The sequence below is a fragment of the Ambystoma mexicanum genome, chromosome 6p (genome assembly GCF_040938575.1).
Source record: "Ambystoma mexicanum isolate Mex_15411 chromosome 6p, UKY_AmexF1_1, whole genome shotgun sequence".
Classification (NCBI taxonomy): domain Eukaryota; kingdom Metazoa; phylum Chordata; class Amphibia; order Caudata; family Ambystomatidae; genus Ambystoma; species Ambystoma mexicanum.
Window position 1 is genome coordinate 1,340,314,757 of NC_090935.1, and position 15,220 is coordinate 1,340,329,976.

The 15,220-nt window shown below is 45.8% G+C and overlaps 1 protein-coding gene across 4 annotated transcripts in view; it reads left to right on the forward strand.

Moving 5' to 3' along the window:
- Positions 1-15,220, forward strand: part of JAK2 (Janus kinase 2) — a 1,999,562-nt gene that overhangs the window by 959,145 nt on the left and 1,025,197 nt on the right. For all 4 annotated transcript variants that reach the window (XM_069626008.1, XM_069626007.1, XM_069626009.1 and 1 more), the window contains one exon: positions 11,377-11,496. In XM_069626008.1, coding sequence (XP_069482109.1) covers positions 11,377-11,496 — 120 coding nt within the window. The remainder of the gene's footprint in view (positions 1-11,376; positions 11,497-15,220) is intronic.

The window sequence follows — 15,220 nt, forward strand, 5'->3', positions numbered from 1 at the left end:
TCAATAGGGCCTCAGAGCTTTTTCAGCTATGCCCCGAGGATCAGAAGAAGGAGGGATTCCTTTATCAGCGACGAGAGGCCAAGAGGAAGACAGTGCTCTCTGTCCCACTGTTGAACGACATCTGGGACGAGGGGCTGGCACCCCTGAAGAATCCATCCTAGGCCTGGGGAAGAGAGACCGGTACAAGAAGTAGTACCGGTGCCAGACTTGGCACTAATGTGCCTCAGAGCGCAGCCATCCCCGGACTCAGTGGTCTCCGTGGCTGCCAAGAAGAAATCTGCTGGGATGACAGCGTCGACTTCCATTTCCCTTTCGGTCGGCGAGGAGAATAAGCTGGATATCATGTGACATCTGGTCATTTCGTTAAGGCGGCCAACGCTCTCGCTTTCGTGGGGAGCTGTGGTTTAAAATCGCCCCGCTCCTTGACTTCCTCCCAGACAAGAGGGCAGAGGCCCTTGAAATATTAAAAGAAGGCGAAGTGGCTTCGAACCACGCCATCACGGTGGCCACGCACATCGGCGACACCGGCTTCTGCCAGATGGGCAACAGCGTTTGCCTTCGCCGGCATGGCTGGCTCAGGGCCACCGACTTACGTCAGGACGTACAGACCAGGGCACTGGACATGCACTGCGAACAACTTGTTCGGCAAGGCAGTGGACGAGTCACTGAAGGCCATCAATGCAGACACTGAGACGGCCTGTGCCTGGGGCACGTTCCATCAGTGACGGCCGTCCTTTCGGCCCTCCGAAGGCAAGTCACAAGGTGCCTCCAAAGGATTCAGTGGAAGCTCTTCGTCATACCGCCAGGCAGCTCATTCTTCGTCGCAGGAAGCCTACAGGGGCAGCAACAAGGCCGGTGGACATCGTCGCCAAGCGGCCCAAGGTGGTAAGGTTTCAGCGAAGCAGGACTGAACCGGCCGTGATGTCGGGCCCTCACCCGAGCACCCCGGTGGGAGGCCGGCTGGCGAACTTCGGCGGTGTGTGGAAATCCATCTCCACCGACCGTTGGGTGCTGGATGCCATGGCCCACGGACACACTCTGGAGTTCCAAAGGAAGTGTCCCCGTTTTCCACCTGTGGCCAGGAAAGAAAACCACATCCCTCAACTATTTCTGGAGGTACGAGCAATGCTAAAAAAAGGGCACGATAGAGCTTGTCTCGAAGAGGCTCCGGGGCTCCAGAGTATACTCGTGGTACTTCCTCATCCGAAAGAAGACCGGCGGCTGGCGACCCATCCTAGATCTCCGCCGCCTCAACAAATACATAAAATCGCAGAAATTCTGGATGGTCACCCTTCAGCACGTGCTGTGACAGCTGGAAGAAGGGGACTTCCTGTCGTCCCTGAACCTGGAGGATGCCTACTTCCACATCCCCATACACAACAGACATCGAAAGTTTCTAAGCTTTGTGGTCCTAGGGCGGTACTATCAGTTCAAAGCCCTTCCCTTCGGTTTGAAGTTGGCTCCATGGGTCTTCACCAAGTGCCTGGCACCGGTGGCGGCGCGGCTGCACCTGCAGGGGATCCACGTCTACCCCTATCTGGACGATTGGTTCATCCGAGCGAAGTCAAGGGAACTCGTCGAACACACAGCGAGGACCGTCTGCCTGTTCACGGAACTGGGGTTCTTGATGAACTATGCAAAGTCCTGCTTGGTGCTATCGCAGGACGCTCTGTTCCTGGGAGCCAGGCTCAACATGGTGGCACGGCTGGCTTCACCGTCGGAGGAGAGGATAAAAGCCATCCTGGGCAAGGTACAATTGCTGTTGACCATGGAAGTTGCCAGGGTGAGGTCCATCAAGTCCCTGCTTGGCATAATGTTGTCATACATCTACCTTGTTCGGCTGTGCAGGTTGCGAATGCGGCTTCCAAGAGCAAGGTGGTACGGGTCTTCACCGACAACACCACCACAATGTTCTACATTCGGAAGCAGGGTGGCACCAGATCCCCGGCTCTCTCCAGGGAAGCGCAGGATCTGTGGCACTGGGCCGTCGCCCAAGGGATGTTCCTGGTACGTCTTCACCTGGCAGGAGTGAAGAACACGGTTGCCAACTCAATCAGCAGGGATCTGTGTTCTTGCCACGAGTGGGAGGTTAGGCAAGATCAAGTAGATCTCCTATTCTGATGGGGCAATCCCCGGATCGGTCTGTTTGCGACGGCGACTAACACCAAGTGCCAGAGGTTTGCCAGCAGGTTTCCCCAGCCGTGGAGCATGGGGGATGCATTCTCCTTCCCATGGGACGGCCTGTTCCTCTGTGTTCCCACTGTTGCTTCTGCGACTCATCAGTCAACTCAGACTGCCCCGTCGCACCGGCGTGGCCGAGGCAGATATGGTCCCCGGACCTTCTGGACATGTCAGCATCCCCTCCAGTCAAGCTTCCGACAGACGCGGATCTTCTCGCAAGGGAAGGAGGCGCAATACTGCACCACAACCCAGGATCGCTGAACCTGCAGGCCTGGCTCCTGCAGCACTAGAGTTCAGAGGCTACGATATCCCGGCGGACTCCAAGGAGGTATTTGCCAAGGCCAGGGCTTCCTCGACTCTTAAGTGCTATGGACATAAATGGAAGAGGTTCTCTGTCTGTCTGATGCCGTGCACAGAAGATCAACCCTCTATGGATTAAGGCCCCTCAAGTGCTGCCGTACTTGCTGTCGCTGGCCAAGGCGGGGCTGGTGCCTGCCTCTATCAAAATTCATCTGGTGGCTATCTCCCGCTATACCAAAACTCTGGGGCGGTCGTCTCTGTGGTCTCACCGCCTGGAGAAAGAGTTCATGAAAGGACTGTTCCGCTCGTTCCCGCCGGTGAAGGCTCCGGCCCCGGTTTGGGAGCTCAAAGTGGTGCTGTCTAAGCTCATGGGTCCGCCATTCGAGCCTTTGCATTCAACTCCTCTGAAATTCCGATTATGGAAGCAGCGTTTCTTGCGGCCATCACCTCTGCACGACGAGTGGGAGAGATCAAGGCCCTCTCCTGTAAGCCTTCGTACCTGACATTCCACGAGACTAGGGTTGTGCTGAAGACGCACCCCTCCTTCATGCCCAATGTGCCGTCGGACTTCCATCTCAACGAGCCCTTGGTGTTGCCTGTTTGAATCCCGTCGCCGGCTGAGAGGACTTTGCACTCGCTGGATGTGGCTAGAGAGCTGAAATTCTACGTGGACTGCACCGAGAGTTTTCGGAAGACATCACAGCTGTTTGTTAACTTTGGTCCTGTGAAGCAAGGGAATTACTTACCTGTAACTGTTGGTCTCCTGCAGGAGTCTGGCATGGATTTACATGCGAACCCTCCCACCGACCCCTCTGCGGTTCTTCTCTTGGTCCTACTGCCACTTTACGTGCTACCAAATCCGAAGATGGCTGCCAGCAGAGGGTCTTAGGTAGAGGGCAGTCATTGGCTGGGGCAGTATGACCCAGAGACCAGTGATTGGTTATTAGTAGAAAGATAGTTCAGAAACGAAACTGAAACTGATTTTTTCTTTACCGAGGTTTCCCAGCCTGGCGACAAGGAATATTCAGGAGCATGTGAATCCATGCCAGACACATGCTGGAGAACAACAGGTAAGTAACTTGTTCCTTTTCCCCCACAAGTTAACAAACCAGAGCACCACCATGAGCTCACCACCACCACCTTATATGTATGTGCTCACCACACACGGTAAGGGAATACAGGCCTTGCAAATTCTTAAAAATCCAACTGGACCTGCTGAGCGAGTTCCTTAATTTACATGCTCGACCTAAGAGAAATGCACTTTCCCCAAGGTGACTGGTGACAAAATATTTACCAGTGCTTTTTGTAAAATGGCGCATGTTGCCATAATCACCACGTTATGAATTCACCTTCATTGAGTCTCTGGGAGCGATGGAAAAGCCACCATTAAATGCTCCAACACGCCACTTTCCGGGCGTGCTGTTTGATCTAGTGTTTCATGTTATCAACACTCTCCGGCATATTTCACCATCCAGTCTCCGCCCACCCTTTGCGTTGCAACTTTCCACTCCGCTTGAGTTCCAATGCTTGTTATTTTCTTACGCGCTTGCATTACTTCATTCCTCCCTCTCTTTCTGCTGCCTTCTGTCATACCGCTGCTGCTCAAGCCCTGTGCAGCTTCCTCCCTATACTTGCTTGGCTTGTTTTTTCTCCTTACCTATTTGTTTACCTTGCTCCTTCCATTTCTACAACTGCTGTCTGTGCTGGAATTACATCAATCTCAATCAGCCCACAGCTGCGCTGCCTTCAGTGATCAACACCTTCTGTTTTTTTTTTTTACACCTGTATGCTTTACTCACGATATTGGGCTGATTCTGGAGTTTGCGCCATTCTCTCATCTTTGTAACTATCATAGGAAACTGTGGAGACCTCCTGGAACAGACCCGATCTCTTCCAGAAGAAGGGAACTCCTCAGATGCTCTAAGGACACTGCTACGGGAGATTCCAACCAATCCAACTCTGAATCCTCCTCAGGTGAGAACGAAAGGGAATCAATTGAGCGACGTGATAGTCTTGATACACACTTCATATTTGCTGCAATGCTATCAAGCATGCACAGTGAAACTTGTGTTTCCCATCTACTGCCAACAATGTGTTTGCAGTAAATGAAAAATAAGTATCTAATATCTCCATACTCACCAGCAATGTAGAGTATCACGCAAATGGTATTCGCCCTTCATAAGAAATACTTGCCAATACTAGTGGGCAAGTAGATTTTGTGAGCCCTGCAACATACCCACACACCTCCATTGGCCCAGCCTGGGCGGGTCCTCATACCCAACTTTACTAACTTAACCTATTTTCTTCCTTCCTCCTTTTCCTTGGTGCTACCTTTCATTTGACACATGCATTTTCCTTCCCATTGCTAGAACTAGTTATCCAATCATGCCAACATCTATTATACTGTAACAACTTGCTATTTCATGCATTGTCTCATCCATTTCATCTGATGTACTTATTGTTTACTTATTGTTACCACATTCGCAACCACTGATGCAATGCAATGCAATCAACATGTCTAAACATGCCTCATGCATCAAAACGGTGTACCTATATTCATATATCAAACTATCACAAACCCTCTCACCCGGAACACTTTTCACCTCCATCCAAATCACATCGGTCCCCCCCACTAGGGTGTTTTCTTATTACTACAAATGTACACTTCACCTTGTTTTCTCACCAAAACCTTGAAAAAGACTCAGGTTGGTTCTAAACACGTGTCGCTTAAGTGTGTTAATAAATCACCCTAAACATGAAGTGATGAGATTTCTAATTTATTCTTACGAATTCAATCTAAATTGGACAGTCAACAATAAGATCTCTGAGCCAGCACCCAGGTGACTCAATTCTTACCCAAACCCACTATAAACCTTGCCAAGTGGCAAGAGCGCCATCTTTTAAGACCCCCTCACCGTCGGCAGGATCTGCTAACTTATTACAATGATCAGCACAGTGATCTGCACATTTTAGTACTCTACGCAACTCATATTTGCCCTTTACCAAGCTTTCCTGCTGGAAAGGACAGACCAAATGACGCCACTGGCCTGGGTCTCTTAGCAACGTCAGAACCAAGGAAGCAACCCCTGGCTCTCCATGCCTAAATGCCGGTGTTTGGGGACCTTTGACATTGTCCAAGCTGCTGTAAGGGGACCTCCAGCATCATCCCTGAACTAGAAGCTTGTTTCTGCATCTCTGAGTTCCACTCAACTCCACAGCTCTGCACTCGCTACATCGTTTAGTATCCCCAACTTGACATTGCCTCCTGGTCAACCGCTTCTTCGAGCTCCTTGCCACTGCAGTACTCAGATGCCATGTTTAGCTTGCTTGCTCCCAAAGGCCAATCTCTGCTTCTCTGCACCCAAGGCCGCCAAAGTCTTCCACTACTGCTTGTTAAGATGGTTTTCTAGAATCTGGACTGGTGAACAGATTTTAGGAGGCCACCCTAGTTAGAGTAAACTGGATACTCTGAGAGGTTTGCCAAAATTCAATCAAGGTACGTGGATGAGCAGTCGAGGCTTATTCTCAAGAATGTGAGCGTGGTGGGGTCAGGGGCCCTAAATGAGTCCACAGTGTGGAACACAATTCAATTTACACAGGAAGTTTTAAACCTAGTTATTTATTATAGCCTTTCGGACACTCTGAAAAATTAATCTAACCAGCAGTATTCACACAATACTCTGATACAAATATATATATATATTCACCCTAGGTTCATAAATGCATTAAAAGTCACTTATTCACCAAGCGGGTAATTAGGCTAATGGCAATAAAAGGAGCCAGTTCACAAGTCAATTTGCCTAACTTAAGCAGTCCATACACTAAGAAGAATGGGCGCTTGTCCCCAAAAGTCACTGGAGCCACAATGTTTCGCCTCTAAAGGGCATCTCTGCAGTTAAGTTACAGTTCACTTGTGTTGGTGATAGTTCAAAAAGTTCTTCAACAATTTTAATAAAGGTAAGCAAATGTTTTCTTATCTTTCAGGTTACTCTACTTGGTTTCCATGACCAAAAGGTGAGTAGAATGGAATGCAGGAGACACAGGGACTTTTTCTCAATGTTATAGTATTCCGCACACGGGGGGGGCTATGAGGGAGGTTGATTCTCCGCCATTGGTTCTGGTGAGTGATGCCTAAGAGTTTTGGGTTTGAGGATTCTTTCGGACAGGTGCAACTGTAAGATGCAACCTCAGGCAATTACGAAATGCAATAAGCACTGCTGCAGACCTCCTCAGGACACTTCACAGGTTGGAGAAAGATGTCCAGGATTTATTGGATATTCTGGGCGTCGGATATACCATACGCAGATACTCCTCAAACGGATGGGTATTTAAGAAGATTCAGCTGCATTTCATTGCATATATTCGGTTATTTAGGCTTCAATGGCACAGAATGCTCTGGCACTTCATGATGGAAAAACCATGTTGCTGATCCTGGGGTCTAGGGCCTGCCTCAGGAAGCTGAACAGATCATTTCAGATTCTGTCATTCTTGTGGCATTGAAGGTTAAGACTTTGGGAGTCATTTTGGATGCTGAACTGATGATGGATCTGCACGTTATCTATATTAGATCCCCCTGTGCTCATTTTCTTATTAAAGGCATGGTCTCGTAAAACATTTTATTTAAAAAATAGATAGGCAACATTAAAAAAAAAAATACTAGCATTCTCTTTTTTAAAACTTCCTATGTAAATTTTGAGCTATTCAAGCTCAGAATTCGCAAAAGCAAGCACATGGGCTCATCCATTTTGTGAAATGGATGCCCTCCTGTGCTGGCTTTTGCGGCACTAATGAAGGAAAAGCCAGCCAGCTGTAGTAAACAAAAGCTACTGCTGGGTGGCTTTTCCTTCATTTGTGCTGTACACGGAGGACGGGGACCGGAGACCAGAGCAGGAAAGCTGCAGCTGAATCTCGGTAAGTGCTATTTAATTTATTTTTTTTAAATAAGCACTAGCTGCGTTTTTTTTTCTAAGTTTTCCGGGCTGGAGGAGCCCGGAAATCTTAGAAATAAAACCGCAGCTTTAAAAACGTATTTATGTTTGTGGTCGCTTTTGAAACGACCGCAAACATAAATACAACGTTATTGTGTTGGAAAACGCTGCGGTTTTTCTTTCCAAGTTTCTCAGGCTCCTCTGGCTCGGAGGAGCCTGAGAAACTCGGAAAGAAAAACTGCAGCATTTTCCAACACAACCGCGTTGTGTTTCTGCCTGCTGTGGCTATCACTTTGGGTCTCCGGTGCTCCCAGGTTTACATGCCGCAGAGTGTTTCTGCCTACAGCTGTTTTCCCTTTTGGGGCTCTCGGAGCGCCCCAAATGGGAAATGCTAAATGCCGCGTTGTTTCTGCCTGAATCTGCTTTCCCATTTGGGGCTCTCGGGCTCCCCATGGGCAGCAAAGAAATGGGAAAGCAGATTCAGGAAGAAACACAACGCGGTTGTGTTGGAAAACACTGCGGTTTTTCTTTCCAAGTTTCTCAGGCTCCTCTGGCCCGGAGGAGCCTGAGAAACTTGGAAAGAAAAACCGCAGCATTTTCCAACACAATAACGTTGTATTTATGTTTGCGGTCGCTTCAAAAGCGACCGCAAACATAAATACAACGTTTTTAAAGCTGCGGTTTTATTTCTGAGTTTTCCGGGCTTCTCTAGCCCGGAAAACTTAGAAAAAAATCCCCAGCTAGTGCTTATTTTTTTTTTTTTTAAATAAATAGCACTTACCGAGATTCAGCTGCAGCTTTTCTGCTCTGGTCTCCGGTCCCCGTCCTCCGCGTACAGCACTAATGAAGGGAAGGTCACCCAGCGGTAGCTTTTGTTTACTACAGCTGGCTGGCTTTTCCTTCATTAGTGCCGCAAAAGCAAAATCCAGCACAGGAGGGCATCCATTTCACAAAATGGATGTGCCCATGTGCTTGCTTTTGCGAATTTTGAGCTTGAATAGCTCCAAATTTTACATAGGAAGTTTTAAAAAAGAGAATGCTAGTATTTCTTTTTGTTGCCTATCTATTTTTTCAATAACATTTTTTACTAGACCATGCCTTTAAACTTATCAAGCTGATTCGGCCTTACTTTCAAACCACAACTGTGCCATCTTGGCGCATGCTGTGCCATTATTGGGTCTAAGATTGATTATTGGAATTCCCTGCATATTGGTATTTCACAGTCGAACCTGGCTAAGCTCCAGGTTATTCAGAATGATGCCGTGCTAGTTGTTTTTTGTCTTTCGCACCGCCATCATGTTAAGTTTGCTAGGCACTCAATTCATTGGCTGCCTGTCAAGGCACGTATCTCTCACAAGATACTTGCTCTAAAGGGATTTCATGAACTGGCAAGGAATGATGGTCAAACAACAACATGGCAAAAGAACAACCAAATAATCTCGTGGCACAGCCCTTTTAGGGCGTTAGCCACGTTTGGTATCCATATATGGTAAACACGAATGTGCCACTAAAAATAATGCAAAAACTTTAAGGTGCTGTGTGCAATGTTAAGAATTACAAGAATTTGAAAAGGGAAACAAAGTTTCCCAGTACTGATAGTCTGAAGGACTAATCAGTGTCCCCATAATAATGAGCAGAAGGGATACATTTTTCCATGATGATGAGCGAAAGGGAAGTGAAGCTGAATGCTTTACATCCATTCAAAAAGTCAGAGCAGGTGAACAAAGAGAAAAATGAATGTGTGTCCATAAGCACTAGGGAGAAACAGTTGCAAAAAGAGACATCTTTCCTAACACTGCTGAATTGACCCCGGCTGCCCTTCGACACACAAGCTCTCAACGGTGCAGAACATCATTGCATCACTGGAACCCGTCAGCGCCGCTCCTCGACCTGACCCTAGCTTGGCACCAAAAGTGCACAGACTCCCAGTTTGAAGCTGAAAAGCCTTGCTCAAAACTGTTGAGCCGCAAAGAATAAAAAGTATTTCAAGAGGCCCTGCTTCCCCTACCTTCCAATCTACCTAAAAGGATCCTGGGGACTTTGAAGCCCCCCTTCTCTACCTTTTAAAAGGCACCGTCATTAATGTGACATTTTCCTGCTGAAATCGTTGCCTGAGCCCCGCCTTCCAACCGAGATGGCCCTTTGCCTTAGTCTGCTTTCTCTGCGTTGTCGGCTAGTAGTGTTTTTATTGTGTGCATTTTTGTTTAATTCAAAATCCTATTTTTTTAGAAACCTTGTTGGACATGCCTTGATTTCAGTACCTCTCTACTATGTGTGTTGTCTGTTCCAGCTAACGCCCCTGCTGAAGAGGCTGCCTCTCACCAAAGAGGTGAAGGGGATCTGTATACCTGTCCTTCTGTGCCCCTTTCATCTTATATTGGTATCACGCCTGATTTAATAGTATTGTGGATCTGAGTAGGTACTCAAGCCACTTCCTATGCATGTACTCCTACAAAGCAGTAGTGATTTTGTCACACCCGCATAAAATAGACCCACTGAAGCGGGTTCGGGAACCCCTGGAAACTCACGACCTAAAGACGAAGATCAGGGTTCATTAGTGTATGACATACTAGGCTGAAGCCAGAGCCCACCAGACATTTGTAAGAGACGTGTTTTCTACATACTGAAAAGATTGAGAAACTAGAATTCCCATGTGGGATAAAATTAATGGAATGCATATTTATTTTGTTGAGGCCTTTCGAGTCTCCAGCCCATCTTTTGTCCCACTTGGGGTCATCTAGTGAAACCCCTTATTTAGTAAATGAATTAGAGATTTTTAAGCTATTTCATTGAAGCCTTAAGGTTTGCGTCTTAAATGTAAGCTGTGTTGATTTTAATGGATGTGTCAACCCGTTTTCACATGTAAAGTTATTATTCGGGTTTTAGTTCTTTAGCAGAGTTCAATATTTTAACATAGACTCAATGTTGAGTAAAGCTGTATGTCTTTGGCTGCCATCTTTGTCAGAAGTACAGAACACCAGAGCTGCTTCGATGATTAAACCAGTCTCCAAAGTATAACCCACTACAATGTGTTCCCTACAACCTTTGTCAGCAACTAACAGTGCCAATGGCTCCTTATTTGCCTTATTTAGTTGCCTTTAGCCAAATCTCTGTTTTAATGTAGCCATGTTGTAATAATTTGGCCTAAAACGTTGTGTTGACAAGTAAACCAAGAGATAAGGTTCTACCTACTCTTTATCTAAGTGGGTTCTTAAATCTAGTGATGATTGTAAATCTTAAAGTCAATTATGCCAAGTATAGAAAAAAACTCCCCTAGTCTAGCAGTGCTGGCAGGGGATCAAATACAGCAAAGAAATAGCGGAGGAGCAAGTGTGGCCCTGAGAGGAATAGTGTCCCCCCAAAAAAGAGGCGCTTTAGAGTGGAGTAGTAGCAGGAGAGATGCAATGAAGAAAATGGGAGGTAAGCGTGACAAAGCTCTGCTTTCTGGCTAATAAATGTGGGTTTTTTGCTTCATTTACTGCCTGCTTCAGTCTTAAACTGTAAATTATGTTTATACATGCGCTTCTTTCAATATGACCAAGAGTTCACTGGTCAGCCTCTTATTTTAGCATTTGACTTATGCTTAGTCCGACATTTTACATGTTATTTAAATTGACTTCTTTTGTTGTGGTCTGCATTGAATTTGTTACTGGTGCACGTTTTCAGTTAAGTATTAATGTGTACATTAGTTAATATTTTCATTTTGTTGAGACCAACAGAAGGACCGAATTTGCACTTGTTTACTCTGAGTGAAATAGAAGACCCATTCACAAAAGACTGTAACTGAGATTTGGATTGATAAATAACAGCTTAAATGACCTAGCTAAAACCAAGCTAGTCCAAGATACTAGATTCTGATCACCATTCATTGAAAACAAATACATTTCAGTTGACACTCCTTTTCTGTGTTGAGTAGACATTTTTTGTGCAGGTCTTTTTTCTAAACCACTCTCATTGTTTATTGCAGGATTTACAGACGTACTGCGACTTTCCAGATATTATAGATGTCAGTATCAAGCAGGCAAATAAAGATGGCTCTACTGAGAGCCGCATTGTCACCATAAACAAGCAGGACAGCAAGACGCTGGTAAAATCATTATACTTGATTAACATAAATTTGTCAGTTGTTGTGTTTACTTGTAGCACTGCAGTAGAAACCATGCAGCTCATGAGGCCAAGGGAACAAATTAAAAAATAAAGTTTTGTATTTAGCAACAGTTATCAGGCTCAGCACTTCGAAATGTAGACCCACACACACTTGTGATGCCCTAATGGTACACCTTGCTTTCCGGCCATTCTTCTGAAAGTGTCCAAAAGCATGTGTCCTCGTCTAGGTATAAGCCTGCTTCCACGCTAGCAATGACAATCCAAAACCTACTAATGTGCTTAAAAACTGCACATTGAATTGTGTAACTCAACTGCAAACAGTTGTAATAGAAGTACTTATTATTACTTGCAAAACCTTATACTGCGTAATGGTCTGGATGAAATGACAACAACTTTAATGCTGACTTAATGTCAATTTTCAGCAGGGCCCCTTACCCTCCTCTTACCATGACTGTTTTTTGCATGGAGTGATGTATAGGACAGGTAACAGTGCTCTTTCTAGATGGAGTTCTTCACCGCTCTGTCCCTTGTCCTCTGCTCCAATTCTTGCTCACTGTCACTTTCCTGCTCCCTCCCTCACTTTCTCTGACAGTTGCAAGCCTTTTTCAGTTAGTAAACGTTTTTTCTTTCACATCGAGTCAAGCTCTTGTATTTCTTCTGCACCTACTTGCCTTTGACATTCACTGTTTCTCCGTCATCCTGCTCTCCGTCCTTCCCAACTGGTTGGGACGCTGGCTACAAAAGATCGCTGTTGCTTTAAATCTTTACAAGATTTGGGACTCTTTAATGCGCGTGTCACTCCGCAATCCAGTCTCCCCCTCCACTGCTAGGTCACCAACCTCCACACTCAGATCTGCTTTTTTCCACTTACTGGGCCGCTCGGAAATGCTGCGCTCCGTAATATTTCAAGGGTTTTTTTGTCTTGTGGCGTTACCCTAGCTGTTCACTCATATTTTTGGATTTGATTGGTGCTTCATTTTTCTTCCTTTCAGCATTTTCAGCATGGTGCCTCTCTGATGTAAGGCGTATACTATGGGTTTCAAACAATGCATCCGATATAGGAAGCAGTTCTCGCCGGCCGATCCTAACCTTGACTGTGTCTGGTGCATGGGGGATCTATCAGACAGGGAGTTCTTGTGTGTGCTGTCATGGAATTAGCCAGAGGTCTCGGAGAAGCGGTCTTCTGTCCGTGTCCGTGCTGGTACCAAAGGCAACTGAGGACTTGTTAGGACCAGATAAGAGGGAGACTGTACCTGCAGGTCAGTTATGTGTTTTTCGGCACCAGTCCTCAGTACCAAGGTGAAGACCGCATTCCCCACTTTTGGGGTCTCCACTGGACCGTTTAGGGAGAAACCCTGGGCAAATACATTTATGAATATCCATAGGTGGGAAATCGTTAGTACCGCTAGGTGGGAAGACATGAGTACCTCCAGGTGGGAAGAAGGCCAAAGAGCTTCACTCAGTACCAGCGATCTGTTTACAAAATGATCAGTACCGAGGAAGAGTTTAATCCCATCACAAAAGATTCATTTTATTGTAGCGATGATGGACACCACTCAAAACAAGGCCTTCCATCCTCCGGACAGGGTCTTGGCACTACAAAAAATCATTTCTGCATTTATGACTCCTCAAATACTGTTGGCATGGTGGTATTGGAGACAACTAGGCCTGATGACATTGTACATATATCGAGTCCTGTTTGCAAGACTTAGGATGAGAACCATACAATGGCACCTCGCCAGCAGCTGGAATCAGTTTACAGACAACAGAGCATGACGATACCCAGGAATCTCTAAACTGGTGGAACAAATCAGAAAACCTAAGGTTAGGCTTTCCATTCCAACCTCCTCAATCCCAAATCGTGATGACAACAGATTCATTGGTGTACTGTTGTGGAGCGCATTGTCGTCCTTTAACACCACACAGGCTTTGGTCGAGTCAAGAGCGAAAGAATCGCATAAACATTTGGAGCTGAGAGCAATTCTCTATGCGCCAACAACATTTCTACCCTCAGTCCAGGGAAGGTGCTAAAGGTTTTTACAGATAATAGTACCACAATGTCGTATGTAAACAAGTAAGGAGGGGCTCAATTCTGTCCACTTTGTCGATTAGCGAAACAAATATGGTATTGGCCCAGGGAAAACAACCCTTTCCTAATGGCGTCCCATCTAGAGGGAAAGAAAAATGTCTTGAGCAGGCTAGAGTCTGCACTGTACAAATGGGAACAAAAATAGTCTGTTGTAAAGCCGTTGTTCTAGGAATGGGGTCGCCCAGCAGTGGGTTGTTCACAACCCACTACAATGCTCTGTGTTGAATATATGCATCAAGAGACGGTCGGGACATCATTCGCTGGGCGATGCAATGCATCTTGAGTGGTCGAACAAAACACTTTTCCTCCATGTCCCCTCATACACAAGACAATAATGAAAGTCAAATCAACACAGAACTCGACATTGATCTTTGGTAGTTCCGTTCTGGCTTGTCAGATTTTGTTCAAGGATCTTATGGATCTAGCTAGACACCAGGCATTGGATCTTCCAGTGACGAAAGACCTCTTGACTCAAAATCTTAGTCATTATGGCTGCCAGGAAATTATCCACAAGAAACAATACAAAAGAAAATGGTTATGTTTTTGTCATTGGTCTTTGGATCACAAATTAAATCCATTGAACGCGTATATTGACACTGTTATGTCTCTTATGCCGTTCCTAGCTTCAACAGGAGTGAAAGTAGACTCTTGTAAGCATTATCTCTCTGCAACATGTGCCTGTCTAAATAGAGAACAAAAATCTTTCTCTTTATCAAAGAAGGCATTTCATTTGCATTTTGAAGGGTTACTCTGGATACACCCTCCTATTCACAATCTTCCACCTATATTTGGTTTTAGCAGTATTAATGCCTAACCCATTTGAACCGATGGCCTCTTGCGAAAATTATCTTTTAACATGGAAAATTGACTTCCTGGTGGCCATTAGAAGAAATCCAAGCACTGTCCCCAAAGGAATCTTTTTTTCGCAGGGATAGGTTGGTCTTCTGTACAGTGCCTTTCTTCTTAACAAAGGTAGTCTCTGGATTTCATTTGAACCAAGCGATCTTCCTTCCAATCTTCCATCCCAGACCACATTCTTCACTGGCCGAAGAGGCCTTACACAATCTGGATGTAATTAGTGCGTTAAAGTTCTGTTTAGAAAGAACCAAACCGTTCAGGAAATCAGAACAACATTTTGTTACATATGGTGGCTTTCACCTGTCAATAAAGCAGCTAAAGCATCCATTGCAAGGTGGGTCGTTTTGTGTATTGTGAAAGCCTCCGACTTGAAGGCAATCTCGCCCCCGCAGAGACTTTGGGCTCATTTCACAAGATCGAAGACGGCATCAGTGGCCTTTATTAGGCATGTCCCAATCCCAGAAATGTGTAGGACTGCTACTTGGGCCACCCCTCTTGCGTTTTGTGAACATTTCGCTTTAGATACATCATCAAGAAGGGGTGCCACTTTTGGCCAAATATTGCTTCATAATCTATTTGCTTGAATCTCAAGTATATGTTGTCTCCTCTGCCCTAAGGCTTTTTAGTCTCGTCTCAACCAGTTGGGAAAGAGGGAGAGCAGGATGACAGAGAAATGAAAAATTACTTTTGTGATTCAGGTTCAATTAGTCCTTGCTCTCCCTTCTTCACAACAACCACCAAACCATCCCGGTAAAAG